Genomic DNA, 19,601 nt, shown 5'->3' on the forward strand with positions numbered 1-19,601 from the left:
ACAAACACACTGGCACAGGACTCGCATGACCTCGTCCACTGAGTCACACACACACACACACACACACACTAATTAGAGTGTGCATGAACAAACACACATCCAACATTCATACACACGTGCGCACAAACACGCGCACACACACACCTGGCCTTGCACCCAAACACACACACACTTAAGGGTTGGTGTGCAGTGTGTGTGAGGACTGAAGTGTGTGAGAGGGGACTGCTGAGCGTAACCTTCCTGCTTTCTCCTGTGCAAACAGTGGGCCACCGAAGCCAACCCCCGAGCCTTGCAGGCCGGGCCCTTTTCCGCCCCGTGCCGACCACGCTAATACACCTGGAGCCTGGCCAGCAGGACACGGCAGCACTAATAGATATCGGCCAACGCGTAATCCCATTAGAACTTTAAGCCTAGCTTTAGAGGTTGCCACAGGACAACGCAACACAGCCAGTCTATGGGCTTCGGAACATGTCCAAATAAATGCTTCTCTGCTTTTATGTCATTTCTAATACACTGAACAGTTCTCACTGTGACGTCGCAGGAATAATGACATCGAAGCCGTGCTTAGTGGATCAAGTTCAGGCTTTACACTGTTTTAAACACAGACTACACCGGTTTCTGTACAAAAAAAATAATGTGCCTGTGTTTTTCCGAAACTCGGAGCAGGCTATGTTTGATAATAGCTTGGGGGATGGAAAACGGTGGCGCCTGACGGGGCTGTCCTTGATGTCTCGACGTGTTGAGTCTCACAAGGGAGGCAGAATTAAATCATGCATATCTAAAACTCAAATGGCAAAATACCAATCAATTTGTTTCCTCTGGGCACATGGCATTTCCTTAAAATCAGAAAGTCAAAATTTGATAACACTTCAGTTTTGGGAACACATGTTAAACATTAACCATCACTACACATATGATAGGTCTTTATTCAGCGATTTCTTATTCTTACTGAATAGGTGATTTATTCAGGACAAATCCTTGATAAGCAACTAGTTGGTCTTGATCTAAGGTTATTGACATGTAGCATGGATCAAAATAGAAACTTAACAGCTTTGTAATGCTATAAGTCATATAATAAGTCACATATTCTGACAGTGCATTAGGAGTCTATCAACTCTATTTTGATCCATACTATATACCAGTAACCTTAGATCAAGACCAACTAGTTGCTTATTAAGGATTTACCAAAACATAAATAACCTATTGATTAAGAATAAAAAAAATGGTTCAATAAAGACCTAATAAATGTGCAATGATGCTTAATACAGACCTTGTTGAGCACTAATACATTAGTTATGTGTTAATGGTTAACGTGTGTCTCCTGAACTTAAGTGTCCCCCATGATTCATAATCAGATGCTACCCTACATGCATATAACATGTACTGGCATGATTTCAGATTAGCTGGGGAGTCACTCCAAAAAACACAATACAAGTGAATTCCAACAGATTTATAAAGGCTATCTCACCACCGGCAAACACATTTGACAGATTACGCCAACAGAAATGTACATTCTCAGTTCCCAGGAGGTGAAAACCACAAGGGTGGTCCACCGGTAACCGACTAAAACACACAGTTTCACCTTCCTCCCATGAGGAGCTGTCCGTCAGACCACAGAAGCACACCGTACACGTCACTCCCATCAGTCTGTGGCGCAGATGTGTGAGGGAATGAACCATCCTTTACCAGCTCAGCCCTCACTCAAGCGTTGGCTATTGTAAGGTGAAGCCAATAATAACCATGGGTATAGTTGATGAGGGCATTGACCGCATGTGGCTGACGGAACGGAAATATAACAAGTTCATCAAGGACTTAAGGAATCTCGACAAGCAGGTATTAGGCCATTGTCGCCATTTACAGAGCGGTACTCAAGAACATAGGATGTTGGTAGCATAACTGACTCTCAATACTCTATCCATACATATGTGACAGGTCAAAAACAGCATGAGAAAGATAATATCTTATCATCAAAGGAAAACAGTGAGTTGCACTACATGTTCAAGTCAACTTTTACATTGAAAACAAACGTGACCTTAACTTGTATAAATATATCGAAGCTACCTCCCCTATACCTGCCATACATTTAAAGTGGCCTGAAAGCTATGATTCCGGGGTGGTATTTAGGATCCCTCTAGGGAGTGAGTGTACCATTACTAGACCACAGAAATACAGTCTGTCACCACAGGGAGCTTTGCTGTGTGGCACAACATCACAAATGCAGCCCGAGACCTCATTCCTGCCTTCACAAAACAATGTCTCCTAGGACTTAGACAGAGTGGATGCCTGCAACATGTTTTCAGCTAGGTCCGACTATCAACGAGGAGACAAAATGGCGACAGCGCAAAAAAAACAAATTTGTTTTTCAAACATGTTTTTCTCCCTCTGCCATGGAGCATTACATCCATATATAAACACTTTCTCCTAAAGGTCTACTGGCTCACATTTATCCAGCCAAAACAACACCACTGTGCTTCCATGCACACACCTCCCAGTAGGTGACTGTACATCCGTCACCCCAGACAGCGGGGAGAAATTCTCTGAGACGCCAGTCCAGTGGTGGTGGGTTCCCCCCCTGCTTCTGCCACTTAGGGGGAATTATGGACTTTGCTTCAGAGGACCCCCATGTATAATTCAGCGCTTCTGCAGATGAAAACTAATTGAATCCCAGCCACGGTAATTAAAATCTCAGGCTAAACTTCATCCACCCAGCATGAGACTTGTTAGCGCATACTTCTGGCAAATCTCAGTCACATTAATGGAGAAAATCTCTGGCCTTGTGCCTAAGCGATTCAGATAAATGAGCTGGATGAGAGAGAGAGAAGACAAAAGAACAAAGGGCCGCCAAACATGGCATAGTATCCCGTTAACAGTGATCAGTGTTGAATATCCAGGGACATTTACTCCAAAGGCAAAACAGTGAGTAAAAATAGCCTATTGCTTTTAGAGTAGTCAAAACACTTTAAGGAGGCGATCTCTTCAGCTTCAACAAAAAATCACTTTCAAGAGGCAGAGAAATGGAGGAGAGAGCAGCTCGCAAGGCTGTGCACAGCATAGGCATCTTGAATTTCCCCTGAGGATCAATAAAGTATCTATCTATCTATCTATCTATCTATCTATCTATCTATCTAGGGTACTTACTGAGGTTCGTGGAGCCTGGCTTTATCTCAATGGCCGACCTGCTCATGATGTCTTTCTCCACCTGGGACATGCGCTCGCGGGTCATCTGGTAGGAGTCATCCGTGGCACAAACCGTGATCTTGTCCTGGATGCTCCCCTGGCTCTCCAGATGTTCCCAGCCATCCCTGAGGAGGGGAGAGGTGAGAAAGAGGGTGGTTTAGGGCCTTGACTGTCCCCCACATGTCTACAAATAGTCTCTCTCACACACACACACACACACACACACACACACACACACACACACACACACACACACACACACACACACACACACACACACACACACACACACACACACACACACACACTACCCATAGTGTGATATCCACACCATTTTTGCACTAAATTTTGCCATAAATGTCCCCTGTTACACACTTTGACACTAATCTTGTCAGATCTTTTGTGAGAATTTTTTTAAGTTTCATTGTTTTCAAATAAGAAAACATCCATTGTGTGCCAAATAAGACAAGACACACATATCTATGGTAAAACATGGGTGTACAGTATCTATGACAATGTATCATCAACAAGACAACCGGAAGGTGAATGACTAATCTCTGACTAACACTCATGACCGGTTCTGTGACAACAGTTTACATTTCCCACATCTAATATGCAGCCATTATTCGGAGGAACAAGTGAGCCATTGTAAAACCACAAGACTCCTTTGAGTTGCTTCAAACCAGCACCACTCTCTGACCAAGTAACAAGCCCTTTGGACCAGAGCTGACCACTAATGGAGTGATGTCATCATGGGTTGAAAGGTCACGTGTTCTTTTGGAGTTGTAAACAATTCACCCTCAGTTGCTTTATTTTTATTTTTATTTTACAGTTTTTATTTTAAACAAGAAATCTAAACACCTAAAAACTAATTGTCCTCGTCCTTCTTAACAGCAAGGTGTATGTATGACATTAATGTCCCATAACATTTTTCACTGTCTGGAAGTTGTATACCATGAGCATTCCTGTGTAGGCCAGTGTTCTTACCCCAAGCCATACTGGTGAATACAGTCAAAGCTGGCCTGAGGTTTGTCCTTGCTGTCGCTGGACAGGTAGAAGGAGAAGACACGCAGTGCATCGGGTGCCTCTGGAGTGCCAGCAGGAATTTTGATGTACTGGAGAGAGAGACAACAGGCTGTTAGACATAGTGCTCCCATTTCACAGTCTACCTACAGATTCACATAATAAATAGTTGTGTGTACTTTAAATTTACACATTATCATATTATTATATTAAAGTAATCACGTATTATTACAATGTATTATTACAATGCATATTGAAGCCTACTGGTTAGCGCTTCAGACTTGTAACTGGAGGGGTTGCCGGTTCGAACCCTGACCAGTAGGCATGGCTGAAGTGCTCTTGAGCAAGGTACCTTAACCCCTCACTGTTCCCGGAGCGCCGCTGTTGTTGCAGGCAGCTCACTGCGTCGGGATTAGTGTGTGCTTCAACTCACTGTGTGTTCACTGTGTGCTGAGTGTGTTTCACTAATTCACGGATTGGGATAAATGAAGAGACCAAATTTCCCTCACGGGATGAAAAGAGTATATATACTTATACTTATACTTAGACACAAAAGTCACAAATTATAGTCTAATACATAAAATAAACAGAAATGTTATAACAGTATATACCGGTACTTAAAAGTACATCACGTCAGTTAATTCAATAATAGCACAGTAATGAAGAATTGGTTTAACAGTGGCCAATGAGGTAGAGATGATAGGGTGTGTGCAATCAAAGTGATTAACAAATTCACAGCTCTCAAATCCATGTTTTCATGCACCACCCTAGGTTTCCATCTGCTTTTGTCGAGATAAATATTCAGATTGCAGCTATCAAAGACAACATACAGTAATTGGCACACCACATAGAGAGCCTCATCTCTTTTTAAGTTGGTCATCAATTAACAATTTCATTAAAATGCAAAGTCTGCCGGCCTGGAGTGTGCTATGATTGGAACGTGCTAAACACTGAGATGAAGTATGGCTTCTCTGACGCCTAATGCCAGCGCTGTTGCACATATAAGCTGATTTATCACTTGGGAGAAACGATCCACCATTCCAGCCGGAATCCTGTTTAACATTAGACTGATGGCATGGGTGAATGATAGCGTACAGCTACGTAATACATGTTTTGCTTAGAGAAAGAGGGGGAGAGATAGGCAGAAAGAAAGAAAGAGAGAGAGAGAGAGAGAGATTGAGAGAGAGAAAGAGACAACAGTGCTCATCTTATAGCCCTGACTGAGTGCTGTGTCCTCGCACAGCAATTAAGATCATCAGTCATCTCCGCAGCACTTACTGTGCACAGCGTGCTGTGTGCTTGCCCGCCTCTAACACCAGACGGGAGTCTCGCAATGGACCAAAACAACACCACTTCATCTGCTAACATATTTTTCTCGACAGCAGCTACGACAGCGATCCATGTGTTTCAGTAGGTCACTCTCTGTGCTGCGATCAGATGACCGAATCGTGACTCAAACGGGGAATATTAATGCAGCACTCCGGGGAAACAACAACAAAAACAGTAGATAGTGGGCGATGATTAGGCGAGCAGGCAGTCAAAATGGAACATCCCTTTAAGCTGTGGGTAACTGAAGAGCCAGGTATTATTATAAAGACATTTGAGTCCACTCAATATGAGCCCATCTACACAGGTATTATGGCTGCAAATCCCAGCCCTTGTTGGGCAGACATTTTGGAGACATGGAGATGTGGGCCCATCTCCTTCCCTGGGTCAGCCAGCCAAGATACACTTCAGTTCACTGCCTGATCCTTCTCTATAGTTTTTCCTTTCTCTCTCTCTCTCTTGCTTTCTTTCTTTGTTTCTTCTTTACTTTCTTCATCTCCTTTTCTCATTCTCTCTCTCTCTCTGTCTTCCTCATAAATACACACACACAGAGAGAGAATGAGGAGAGACAGAGAGGGAGAGAGAAAGAGAGAGAGAGAGAGAGAGAGAGAGAGAAAAAGAGTGAGCCCACCCCTTTGTGGCAAACTCCTGGAAGCCAACCATTTCTGAGCAAGGCTGCTTTCATATCTTGCACCTGTGTGTGAGAAGCACAAGCCAGGACTCGCTCTTTCAGCTGACAGAGCGCTTCAGCTCTCTGTGTGTCATTCGGCTCTAAACAACGCGGCCGTGCCAAAGGGGGCCCATCTATTATGGTGGCAAACGTGTGGAGAGCCCACAGCCATGCCGTGGGAAGCCCCCTGTTTGCTGTAAGGATGCCCACTGTGTGTGTGTGTGTGTGTGTGTGTGTGTGTGTGTGTGTGTGTGTGTGTGTGTGTGTGTGTGTGTGTGTGTGTGTGTGTGTGTGTGTGTGTGTGTGTGTTTGAGCCTGTCCCAGGAGTTCGACTCTTTGCCTCAAATGGCTGTTGTCTCCCTTATTAGTCCAAGCCTATCATCTATGGTGTATTTTCCTCTGTAGTATCAAGGGGCTGATATCACTAGAGGCCCTCTCCTGTGTGGGTATATGCTTGCACTCGTGAGGATTTGTTACCTGACTGTAAATATACTGTTTCAAGAATAAATACACAATACCATTTATAATACACGTAGCATTATAGTTTCCCCATTTTGGCAAGACAAACTATCTCTTCATATCTTTTTGTTATGCCTTTCAAAAATAGCAGTGAAGTGAATATTGTCACGCAACACAGGGTAAGTATTTGGGTGGAAACCGTCTTCACAAACATAAAGGGGAAAAAATATATATATATCTTTGGCATCTGGAAAATTTCAGCCTGTCACTGAATCATATATCAATGATTCCACGAAACTATGCTACCCTGATTGCCCCTGGTTGAACGTGCATTAACTTGACTGTGCCCCCCCCTCCCTGGTGTTACTGTGCTTCAAGCAGAGCGGTTATGTAATACTGTAACTGATTTCATCTGGCCCAAAGCTGATCTCAAGTAAACTTACCCCTGCAGCCTGTTTGTTGATATGCGATGTGCCACAGGTGCCAGCTCAAAGTCCTTTGAAAGCGATATGAAAACTGGACTGGCCTTGTGGGGCCACGTTACTCAGCCTGGACAAGGATGATCTTGCAAACTGGGCAACACCATCTGTGTAACTCACTGCCAGCAGTCAGAAGTGTGTGTTTGTGTAGTTTTTTTTTTCTCTCTCTCTCTCTCTCTCTCTCTCTCTGCGTGCCCATGCGCATGTGTGTATAGAGGCCAGTCTCTAAGAGCTCCTTGTTCATTCAGAGTCTACAGTATATCTCCTACATGTTCTATGCCTGAATGACAGCCTTCCCTGCTGCACATGTGGAGAACTCTTACTCATACAGTAGAGAGAAAAACACTAAAGACAGACCTAGAAACCTACTTTCATTCAAAGGAAACTAGTTCCACATACATGCTTGTTAAGCAACAGGTACTGTTGTGTCCTGAAAAAAAATGAGGAACTAACTGTCCTTCAGCAATAGCCTGAGGCTATAATACATACTGAAATTGATGGACAGTTTTGTAGAAGCAGTGTCCTAGATTCAATAGGGAAAGACTGTGTCCATGTGCCTTATTATGTCTCTATGCTGGCATCATTTTGGAAGGTAATTAAATTCAGCAATGTTAACATGCTGTCATTCTGACTGTTTTTTCTTCTTTTTGTTTGGAAAGAAGAATTATATGCATAATTGCAAGATGCAAATTAGATTTAGTCTTTCACTTGTTACATGCCACCTAAATAAATGTCAATTTAATAAACTCTTTTCAAGAGGCATTCAGACACAAGTGAACATCAGCAGCAGCGGCTAAGTGATCTTTCCACCAGCCTTTTAGCAGAGTGTCAGTAGCGAGCCAGAGGCGCTTTTTTCAGTGTTTTTAGAGGTCTGTGTTGGAACAACTGAGGCAGTGGTTACGAGAGGGTGACCATGGGCCTCGGCCTGGGCCTATGCCTGTATGTGTTTGTGTTTGTGTACGCATGTGTGTACGTGTGTGTGTGTGTGTGTGTGTGTGTGTGTGTGTGTGTGTGTGTGTGTGTGCACATGTGTGTGGTGCATGGGTCTTGTTGAGGGCAGTACCACTTCGGTCTCACTGGAGTCTTTGTCTGCTGAGGGTACACAGTGAGTGGAAAAGGAGCCAGACAGATTCTTCAGTGAGCTTGTTAACATCTAACTTCATTTGGCCACTAGAGGAAAAAAAGTTACAGCCAACCAAAACAAACTGAAATCATAAAAACAAAAGAAAAATCTACAGTAAATGTCTGCCTTAAATACAATTACAGCGAATATCAAACAAGAGATATGTGTTTAATAATATAATGTGTAATAACTACTCAGTTAAGTAATATTATTTATGAATACTTCGGTACCTCTTAGCCTTAAGTCATACCCTGGTCCACCCAAAGTTCTTGACGGACTAATACTTAAAGCACTACAAAATAAGCCGGCTAAATGCAGAATGTCTTTGGAGCCTTTTAGAAATACAAATGTTGGAAATGGAAATGTCTAACATGCATCATGAAACATCAGGTTTGAAAGGCTATTTTGTTTAAATAGACCATGACCATGTTTTCATTTAGGCAGACATCCCTAAATAAGCTATTACTATGAACTGAACAAGAACACAAAAAATCATGGTTTTGTTTTTGTCCTTTAATTGTATGCTGTCTTCGGTTAATACCACACACTCACAGTAATGTTTCCCTTTTATTACGACCACTACAACAAACAGAGTCGCTGGGCCTTGGAGCTGCCTCTCCAGTTCTCTGTGGCGGCTGATTGATTCCCCGGCTCACTGGCGGAGAGCACACTGCCCGGGGCAGATGTGGCGAACAGGACTCTAGCTGTCACAAATGCCCAGTCATGCAGCACAGCCATAAGCAGTCTCTGTGGTGTGTAGCCAATAACAGCTCCTCTTCCAGCCTCGCAACCCTATCCCTTCCCTACCCCCTCTCTCCGCGCGCGCGCACACACACACACACGCACATACACACACACGCACACACACACACACCCTGGCCCCCAACAGCATGCACCCTGACCCACCCCCATCACTGCTCAAAGCACAACATACACGGCAGCAACCAATAAAACCTATGGACTCTTCAAGCACCAGACTGACCGCTCTCGTGGTGACCTACTTCTATCCCCCTCTGAGATGCTGTGACAGCACTTTTTGTAGGTCTAATTGAGACCCATCATCAGCCCTCTTCCCTTCAAAATGCATCAGGGTAAATAAAGGGAGCCCAAGTCAACACTTTCCTCGGCCGTCATTGCCGCTGAGGTCTGTCCAAAGTGGTAGCTGTCATTTCCAAAATTACAAGCAACAAGTCACTGAAAGGGGCTCCAGAACTAGGTCACGGCACAGAGTTTCACAGTCGACAGTGATTTGTGTTTCAAACGGCTGCGCTCATTAACAAAAGCGCAGTGGTCCGCAGGCGAGAGTTTAGCTGAGGATTTACAGTCCTTAACCACTACTCTACCCCACCCCCATCCCCACCTCTCTGTCTCAAAAACAATCTAACAACCTAAAAACAATGCTCCCACCTCACCACCATCGTAAGCCCCCCCCCCCCACAAACACACACACACAGACACAACGCCCCCATCCATTTCCAACCACCCTTGCCACCCCCATAGCCCCCCTGGCCAAGTGTCGCATTTGCGATTCGCCCCCCAGCCACCGCCCCCCCCCCCCCCCCCCCCCCCCCCCCATCCCCAGGACCATACACACTTCACATTCTAATTCTAATCAATGTCACTCAGGTCAGTCTGTGACGAGGTCGACCTCTTTTATACACGCCTTCCTTCTCAATCTTCATAACCATATGCCATTTAACCCATTAGTTGCCAGCTCCGCTCTCCGGGGAACATAGCCTTGCAGTTTCCAGGCTCCTGGATCACAACAGTGGCTTTTTACCATCGGATGGGAATAGGAGATTAAGGGCCCATAAAACATGGCACTGCTGCAACGCCAACTCGACACAGAGGAACACAGAGGAACACAGAGGAACACAGAGGAAAGGAATGGGGGGGACGTCCCTGGTGAGAGCGGCCACACTGACACTGACACTGACAATGCTTCCACGCCTTTGACAAATCGCCTCTCAGGGAACAAGTTAAATAGTATCATTCTGCGAGACAACATTTGAATTCTCACCAAGTAAAATACCATATGCCCTTAAGACACAGGTTTCTTATGTGATTGTGACATAGGTCTTTTTTTCCTTTTCTGAAGATGAAATACCACCAACGTTGGTTGGTAAAATAATATTTGATGCCTCACACATCATATCAGAAAGTATTGATTCAATCTTGCAGTCTTGTGTGTGTGTGTGTGTGTGTGTGTGTGTGTGTGTGTGTGTGTGTGTGTGTGTGTGTGTGTGTGTGCGCGTGTGTGTGTGTGCGTGTGCACGTGTGCGTGTTTGTAAGTAGGGCCCTTGAAGCCATGATTCAACATGCTGTCTTTCATTAAGGCCCAGTATGGTATTATTATCACCACCTATCAACAGGGCAGAAATATATTTTACTCCATGCACACACACACACACACACACTACACTGTGTGCATTATAAGAAGAAAGCTAAACCGGCCTAGGTTTCTCTACTGTATGTACTAAAGACTACAGCATGCGGACAGAGCAAGAGGTACAGAGCACACACGAGAGAGTCAAAAAGAGAGTGTGAGAGAGAGAGAGAGAGAGAGAGAGTGAGGAAGACCAAAGTCTGCCCAAAGACCCAGAGAGCGTGCTCACAGTAGGCTAAGTTTGGCCCCTGGAGCAAGAGGCCGCTGCTGCCAAATGGCATCAGATTGACAATCCTCAGCACCTTGTCAGGATTAGTCCTCGACCCGCGGAGGGTGCGCAGTCACATACAATCGCTCCCTGTGTGGCTCTGGCTCCGGCCACATCTGCTGCGCCACGGCCTGCGCGTGTGTGTGCGTATGTGTGTGTGTGTGTGTGTGTGTGTGTGTGTCTTTATGTCTATGTGTGTGTGTGTGTGTATCTTTATGTCTGTGTGTGTGTGTGTATGTGTGTGTGTGTGTGTGTGTGTCTGTGTGTGTGTCTGTGTGTGTGTCTGTGTGTGTGTGTGTGTGTGTGTGTGTGTGTGTGTGTTTGTGTGTGTGTTTGTGTGTGTGTTTGTGTGTGTGTTTGTGTGTGTGTGTGTGTGTTTGGAGATGTCAAATACTTGCAGGCTGTTGTAAGGTGTGAACCGGACTGGAACAGAACAACTTGGCGGGGGCTTTGCCGTTGGAGAGGAGACAAAGGGCATGCTCAGTGGTGGCCGCCAAACATCTCCAAACAACCCCTCCGTAACCCCCCCCGACACACACACGTACACACACACGTACACACACACGTACACACACACGTACACACACATGTGTACACACACATGTGTACACACACACACACACACACACACACACACACACACACACACACACACACACACACACACATCCCCACCACCTTCACCCTCACTCTCCATGAGCACATTAAAAGTGCTCATACTTTTTTTTATAAGGTTATGTAATATACTCTAGCATCAGGCTGACGGTAAATGTCAGATGAACAGAAAAAAAAACATTCTGTTTAATAGGGACACTCTAAACATTTTTTCTTTTTCGTTTTGTGTGGTGAATCACACATCTGTTAGGAAAGAAAGTCATATTATTTCAGGTGCTGTTTTTCACCAGTCTGCAACTGAGACTATGCTACTAGAAGACCAAAGAGACAACGGTTTTCAAGGGGCCTGATATAACCATTCCTTCCAGAGATTCTGTGTAAAGAGCACAGGCTTGATTTCATGCAATACACCAAACATTTATGCGTCTTTTATAATGAAGACAAGACAGGTCAGGAAGAGGACCAAAATAAGTCGAAAATGTTTTTCAGCGAGAAACGAAGAAGAAATAGCCCTTTCATTTTCATTTCATCACGCGAGTTGCCATGGCCAAAATGACAAGGCTGAAATAGAGAGCTGCTATTGCGTGGCGGCGTAATTGCTGTGCTATAATTCTCTGCCTGTGCTCCCATCCACCTTCATAGGCAGCCCTGCCTGCTATCCATCTCTGTTCCAAGCCCAGTCCCACTCGCTCCCTCGCCCCCTCCCTCCCTCCCACACTAAATTTAGACTGACTTTAACCGTAACAGGCTATGACCAAATTGCAACTGAAATTAACATTTCGGTCAAAGGGACTATGACTAAACACCCATCTGAGGAGGCCTGCCAGGGCAAGCGTTGTCTTCTGCCCTGCACTGACCGTGTCTCCGCTGCCACCACTCTCGGCCATTGTTCCCCGCTCGCCGCTTGCCGCGCGTCTCAGTCACGGTTTCCCGGAGACGTCTGCCTTTTGTTCTATCTGCTGAGCCACATGCGATGGCACGACGATGCAACTGTTTTATTCATGAACGACGAGGACATTGGGGCCTGGGGAAAGGAAGGGAAGGGAGGGGTGAAGTTTGGGGGTTGGGGTGGGGGAGGCATCCTCGCCTCCCCAAATCAGTCCTGGCCCATGACACCAACAGACACCACTTTACCGTCCCCCTCTCTTTGGAAGGTTTTTTTTTTTTGTCTCTTTTAAGCCACTCAAGCAAGAGGGATAGAGGATGGGGGGTTGGTTGGATACGCCCGAGAAATGGGGCTCACAATTGCCTCTCGTCTCCAGTGGGATCCTCTAGAGCAAGGGAATAGAAACAGCAAAAAATGTGAGCAAGCAAGCCAGCATTCCTCTCCATAGTTACCACCCACCAACAGTGACATTTTGGCTGCAGGTCAGAGAATGAAAAAAAAAAAGAGAGAAAGAAAATAGAAGGATGTGGCTAACAAGTGGCATTATGAGGGAACACATGATTACAAGGACAAACGCAAACAATAGATGATAATTCAGAAACAGGGAGGAGGAGAGGAAACCCTGCCATACAGCTGATGAGTTCCACAACGCCGTGTGCATTGTTGTTTTAACATGTGATTAAAGACTCTTCTGTGGCTCGTAACTGGAGAGTGCAACCCAGGCAATTCAGCTCCCTTCTTTCCCTGTTTTATATTGCGCTCTTCTGTCATTTCTCTTCAAAGAATAGAAGAGAGAGAGAGAGAGAGAGAGAGAGAGAGAGAGAGATTTGAAGCTAGTTCCTGTTCTGGAAGTCAGTTACACTTGTGGGGGTTGGCCAGAGGTGGGGAGGAGGGGGGGGGGGGGGGTCTGTAGCGGTATGGGGGTGGGGTGGATGAGAGGTTTGGCAAGCGTGGAACTGGGGGTGGGGTATTGTCGGGACTGCTCCATCCCCTAAGGTATCGCCTTGGATGCCAAGCAAAATCTGCCTCTTCCCAGCACCTGGGGGCTGATCTGTCAAGCGCAGCACACGCTGGGTGACCATGGCTTGGCTATCCTTTCAAATGCCCCCTTCCCCTCTGCAACAACTAGATGGGGGGAGGAGGAATAAAAAGGAGAGGGAGAAGGGGAAAGAGAAGAAGAAGAAGAAGAAGAAGAAGAAGAAGGCAGGACTACCGACAGCTTTGTCTTTCTTTCTTTCTTTCTTCTCCCTTCATTCAGACAGAATAAAAACAGAAGCTACCTCCTCCTCCTTTTCCTCCTCCCCATCAGTTACTATAGTGACGGGGGATGAGGGAATTCCACGACCCCTTAACATGGGGGTGTATGATCATTTAAACACTGTAGTATGGAGCATGATAAAGCTGCGGATTCATTTGCTGGTCTGATTATGAAGCATATGTGTTTGTTTTCCACATGCGAGCCTTTAAGACATAACCTAAGCCTCTAAACATGATGGAATTAAAATCAGAATCACTCTCTCACTTGAAGATTTCATTTTTGGGCTTTGTTTTGTTTTTCTAAATCTAAATTCAGCCAGCCTTCGTTAGCATGCCCATGGCTTCAGAGAAAGGTTCAAAACAAGGAGCGATTACTGCAGAGTCGCATTGACAGATAAGCCCCGCTCGAACAAACACTCACAAGGACGGCCAAGCAGCCTTTCAAGTAAACACAAACAAGTCCATAATAATCATCTAAGAATCCAAACATTAAAACACCCATTCAAAAACACACTATAAGCTCATGTAAGCTCACTGCCATGTGTACACTGATAGACCTGCTCTGATACTTTCATCTGCAGTATCCTCTCAAGGACTGACACATCACCACAGTTAAACACAGCGCGTCACGGAACACTTCGCTTCCCTGGCCTTGTTTATTTACTGGAGGCTTCCTGGCTCGGCGAGTGAGGATATATGTTTCAAACGGACAGGATGAGAGGTGAAGAGAGGATGGGCATCACACAGACAAGAGCAACTGAACGCTTGCCACTAAATTCCCTCAAAAAACATCAGACGCACACAACAGCTTGCCTTTGGCGAACAAACAAGCAGAGGGATTTCAGAGACATTAAAAGATGCAAAAGATTAAAGGGTTACTTCTTAGAACACTAAATCCTCGTTATATTGTAACTCCATGGTAACCAACAAATGAGGTTCTGTGATAACATTCTGCAAACAACAACAATGGGAAAATGTTATATGAAATATTAAACCTAGCAGGTACCGTATATTACGAAGCTTGAGGGATTTATAACATTTTTAACTGACAGTCAGACTCACACACTGGCAGGTCACAAAGACATCCTGAAAACATATGCTACCACTCATTCTCAGAAGTCCTGCCAAGCAGGCCAAAGCTAAGTACAAACATGGGGTCTCTCCAAAGCATGAAAGGATTAAAATCTCTCTGATGTTCTACCATCTCTTCCTGTTTTCATTTGATAAGGTCAGAAACACAATATCTTGTCAATACCCTGAAATGCACAGGGCCCATAAGCAGGTAAATTGCCTGAAGTGTGCATAATACTCCTGCTACAGTAACTCTCACAGACCACAATGTGTGTCAGCAAAGCCAGTGAAAGGAAAATGAACTTTTGACACAGCCAAATTGTGCTGTACCAAAAAAAGACGTTCCTAAATATAGGCCAAGTCTCATTACACTGGGGGGGGGGGGGTGCTGTGGGTCTGCCTACACTCAGATTGGGATGGCTGACCCTCAGTAGGCGAAATGCTTTGCCAACCAAACCAGCAAGGCCCTGAAGAGAGGGGCAGGCATTGGTTGGCTTTTGCCGAGCTTGTCACATCTGGATGAATAGAGCGGCGTGTGCCCTTTCAGACACACGTGGGACAGACTACCCCCCCCCCCCCCTCTCTTCTCTCTCCCCCCCACATCTCCCTCAACAGTGTTACTGGGGACAGGCTGCTCTCCAACCACATTCCTCTTATTGTTATTTTAATGAGCTTTTAGAAGGAAATGCCACACACACACACACACACACACACACACACACAGGGAGTGGGGGGACACATGCACACAAATGCAAAGGCCCACACGGGTGGACACACACACACACACACACACACACACACACACACACACACACACACACACACACACATTCATAGACAGAGATGAGCACATATATGAATACACAACACACACAAGTTTGCTCAACTCAATGGGGACAGTGTGAGGCCGGGCATGGCCTAAAGCAACCACACGTGAGTTGAGAGGTCTGGTGACTCCCAGGGACTGAGCAGAGGCACGAGGTTAGATGACACATTAATGAGAAGAGCATAGAGACAGGTGAGAGCTGTGGGAGGGAGAGGGAGGGAGGGGAGAGACCTAAAGGGAGGGGGAGAGAGAGAAGCAAGCAGTCAGAAATAGTGAGAAAAAGGGAAATAGGGGGAGAGAGAGAGAGAGAGAAAGAGAGGGAGGGAGAGAAAGAGAGAGATGTGGGAACATCTTTGAGAGGAATGCTCCCTAATCTATCTCTCACTGCATAGCCACCCTCACTGAAATCAATAAATAGAACACCATACAAAACACTACCTCCCAAAAACAAAACCTGTGATGTCTCTGGTCAACCATAATGTAGAACCAATGGAATGTCTCACGATAGTTCACACAGTTCCGTTTGGTTCAGATGAATACTATTGCTTGCTGAGTTGTGCCTCAACCACTGCCAGGGCATTGTGTATTGTTGAGAGTGTGGTGCGTTCTCAATCATCCAGCACTATGTTAGAAGTGGCTTGATGCTTTTTATCATGTTCACCCTTTTGTTTTGTTGCCCCCCCCCCCCCGTGATTTCTTTAAAAGAGAGGAAGTTATGGAAACCAGACAGGAAACTCTTCATTTACCGGATGAAGAAGAGGAAGAAACCAAAGAAGCTCTGGCTAATGTTACATGACAATATCAATCTGACTGTGGGATGTATCACAAAGACAATATAGTTATTCGCTGTGTCACAACGTATTATCTCCAAACTGTACAACATCAAATGGCAGAAGAAGATCTGGGAACCAGTATCAGAACTGATTTTTTTCTCCAAACATCTTCAGCTCTCTAAACTCAGTTAGTCATAAACCTTCACTGGCTGGTCAAACAGGAGTGAAAAATCGCTTTGTTGATGGCTTCTGAAAAGCAGATGTCTGGAGAAGTGCACCCGGGATAATTAGGGCCTAAGGGCAAGTGTTTCCAGTAAAACAGACAGCTTTGCCAGCACCAAAAGAAAATGGGCACCAACATGTGAAATTCCAGCCTCTGAACACCCCAACTAAAACTGGATACAGTCCCCAATCCCTGGTGAGCATTTCAAAGCAATCCAAATTCCATAAAACCTCCAGGACCTAGAGTTCTTTTTTTCCTCACCCATTCCATATGAAAGGGATTTTTGCATACCCTGCTTCTGTTTTATACACTTTTGTTTCTCTACAGTTGCATCATCCATTTTTTTTCATTTTCTGTTTTCCCCCCATCTATCCCTAGATGGTATTATGGCATAACTCTTCTCTCACCACAGTAGACGATTAATCATCGCCTCTCAGACCTTCCATTTGATTTAATGTGAGAGACCTGCTTTCCTGAGTTATAACTTCAATAGCTACTCCACACTCTTCTCAAATGACTGCAAAAAACAATGGGCAGCGCCTGCTTAGTGCATCGCCTTTGGTTAAAATGAGATTTATTTCATTTACTCACAAGACCTTGCTCCAATTCTGCTAATATGGCCAACCAATTTTGCCTTTATTTGTTTGTAAATGCATGTCGCCATGCTGTCCATTTTTACAAAGGTCAATAGAACATTATGTCATGCGTGGAATCAGGTATATTCCAAGCCCCAAGGCACTTTTTCCATTGCATAGTGCCTTCCGGACATTTTAAATCCTTGGTAGCAGGGACTAAAACGGTTCAAAGAACAAAAACGTAACCGAAAACGGGAACAAAACCAACTTCACTCGGTCCGGAGTGAAACCGCTATTTTCAATTTTAGATACTGATTAGTAAAGGTATTTATTGTTCCGACTAACCTTTCTTTGAATATTATTCAAAAGTCCATAGGCTTTTAAAGGCTCCTGCCCACAGAGATTTAAGCTTTAAGGCTGTGTGTGTGTGTGTGTGTGTGTGGGGGGGGGGGGCTATAGTATTGTGCCACCAGCCATAAATCAATTTATAAAGACAATGTCATTTTTAAAGGAACGTTATTAAACGTTTTTCTATAACGTTTTAACCGGTTACCATTTAGAGAGGCCTCGGAACACTGGAACAGGAACGGAAAAATAATGTTTTTGCTCAGAATAAACCAAAATGAAAATCATTCTGTTTTCAGTCCCTGCTTGGTAAATCCAAACACTATTGGCCTGATTATGTATTTTTAAGATACTACAATGTGTGAAAGCTCAATATCTTCCTTCCTTGAGGGAACCTTCTAGTGTACACTTATACAGTGACCTGCTCCCTAATGATAGTTCCCAAAGCACCCATAAGTCACCATTTCAATTTAAACACTGGAAATATTTCCGCCCCATGTTAGTGGCAAGTTCCTGGGACAAACAGAGACACCCCTGTGAACATGTTAAACAGAGACTGTAATTTCAATGGACATTTCCAGAAGCGTGGAACCGCTCTTGGACAACTCAGCGCCACCTTGCTATTACTACTCAGCATATGGGATTATTTTGTCTGTTTGAATTTGCATTTCTAATAGCTAGTCTTGAGTCAGCTTCATCCAAGAGACCCTCCCTCCAGATCACCAACTGCTTGTGTACGGTTAACAATGTCAGCTTCTGACGTTCCACAGCTAGACAGAAAAACCAGAGACTGCATTTGGCATGTGAGCTGCTTCTTTTGTATCATCTAAAAAATGCTGGAATGGTGACACACGCTTTAACCAAAGATGGAGAAAGCAGCCACTTCTACAATCACTACTGAAGTCTCTAACGTACATCCCCCCATCAAACACACATACAGACAGACACACACACTCACACATACACTCCCCACCCCCTCCCTCACAGTAACAGCTTAATCTGACCCCCTCCTGTAACGGCTCACATACCTCATTAAGGCGGCAGCCCATTGTCAGAGGAGGGGGAAGCTGACGCACATATTCGCTGCATCCAATTTGAATATGCAATGCACCAAACAGAGATATAATCACACAAATCTCAATCGGAAAATTGGAACATTTTCATTGCAAATATACAAGATTGGAACTTGACCACAGGTATCTCTGTAGCCAAATTTTTGACATTGTTGTGGGAAGTGTCTCAGTATGTGAGATTACTTTGGCAATGGTGCTATTGTTTTGAATCTGCAAGCAGTGTGTGTGTGTGTGTGTGTGTGTGTGTGTGAGAGAGAGAGAGAGGAGAGAGAGCGCAAGAGAGAGAAAGAGAGAATGAGAAGGAACGTTCTTATGGCTACCCCCCTCCTTGTCGCAGGTCTTTCATGTCTGCACAGAGACAACAGGCACGGAGGCTCTGGGTTCCCTGGGGTTCACCGGCTCCCCCCACCCCCCACCGCTCCGCGGAAACAAAGCCTTCCCAGTTGCTGGGCTGACCCAGTAACCTGGCTAGCAGCCTGGGGGTATAGAGTACCACTCGGAGGCTCCCGGGGCCCGTGCCCCCAGCGCACAGTCCGGCGTTTGTGTACAGAGCAAAGTCACTTTCCTCAATGCAATCGGCTCTTGCTGGGGATTAGACCGGCTCCTTTTAGACAGGCCCAATTATGTGTTAAATGTACGCTAGGCTAGCTGGCAGTGACAGGGAGGAGGCTACAGCTGAACGTGCTAATCCGTTTAGACACAGGCATCTTTCTCTGCAGTCGTCTCAGAGGAATGTTTTCTGCCCCCCCCCCCTTTCTTAACTCGCACTACCTAGTCATATGGACTGGCCAGTGTCCACACACTGCTCCAGCCAAAAGTCAAATAAAATGTCAATCTTTGTGTAGAAACATGGACAAGGAAAATCACAGAGGAAAATTGCAAGAGTAATGGATGGCCTGTTGATGACAGCCACACTGCTTGCTTATTTCGCGCACACTTCCATGCTGCTCCGTTCTTGTAGTAAATAGATAGATAGATAGATAGATAGATAGATAGATAGATAGATAGATAGATACTTTATTGATCCCCAGGGCTGCAATCCTTAA

General features: G+C 45.1%; 1 protein-coding gene across 1 annotated transcript in view; it reads right to left on the minus strand.

Moving 5' to 3' along the window:
- Positions 1 to 19,601, minus strand: part of LOC121724185 (RNA polymerase II elongation factor ELL) — a 33,955-nt gene that overhangs the window by 11,116 nt on the left and 3,238 nt on the right. Inside the window, exons 3-4 of the mRNA XM_042110573.1 lie at positions 4,165 to 4,292; positions 3,139 to 3,302 (exon numbers count right to left, since the gene is read on the minus strand). Of these exons, the coding sequence (XP_041966507.1) occupies positions 3,139 to 3,302; positions 4,165 to 4,292 (292 nt within the window). The remainder of the gene's footprint in view (positions 1 to 3,138; positions 3,303 to 4,164; positions 4,293 to 19,601) is intronic.

This window comes from Alosa sapidissima, chromosome 11 (genome assembly GCF_018492685.1).
Source record: "Alosa sapidissima isolate fAloSap1 chromosome 11, fAloSap1.pri, whole genome shotgun sequence".
In the NCBI taxonomy this organism is placed as follows: Eukaryota; Metazoa; Chordata; class Actinopteri; order Clupeiformes; family Clupeidae; genus Alosa; species Alosa sapidissima.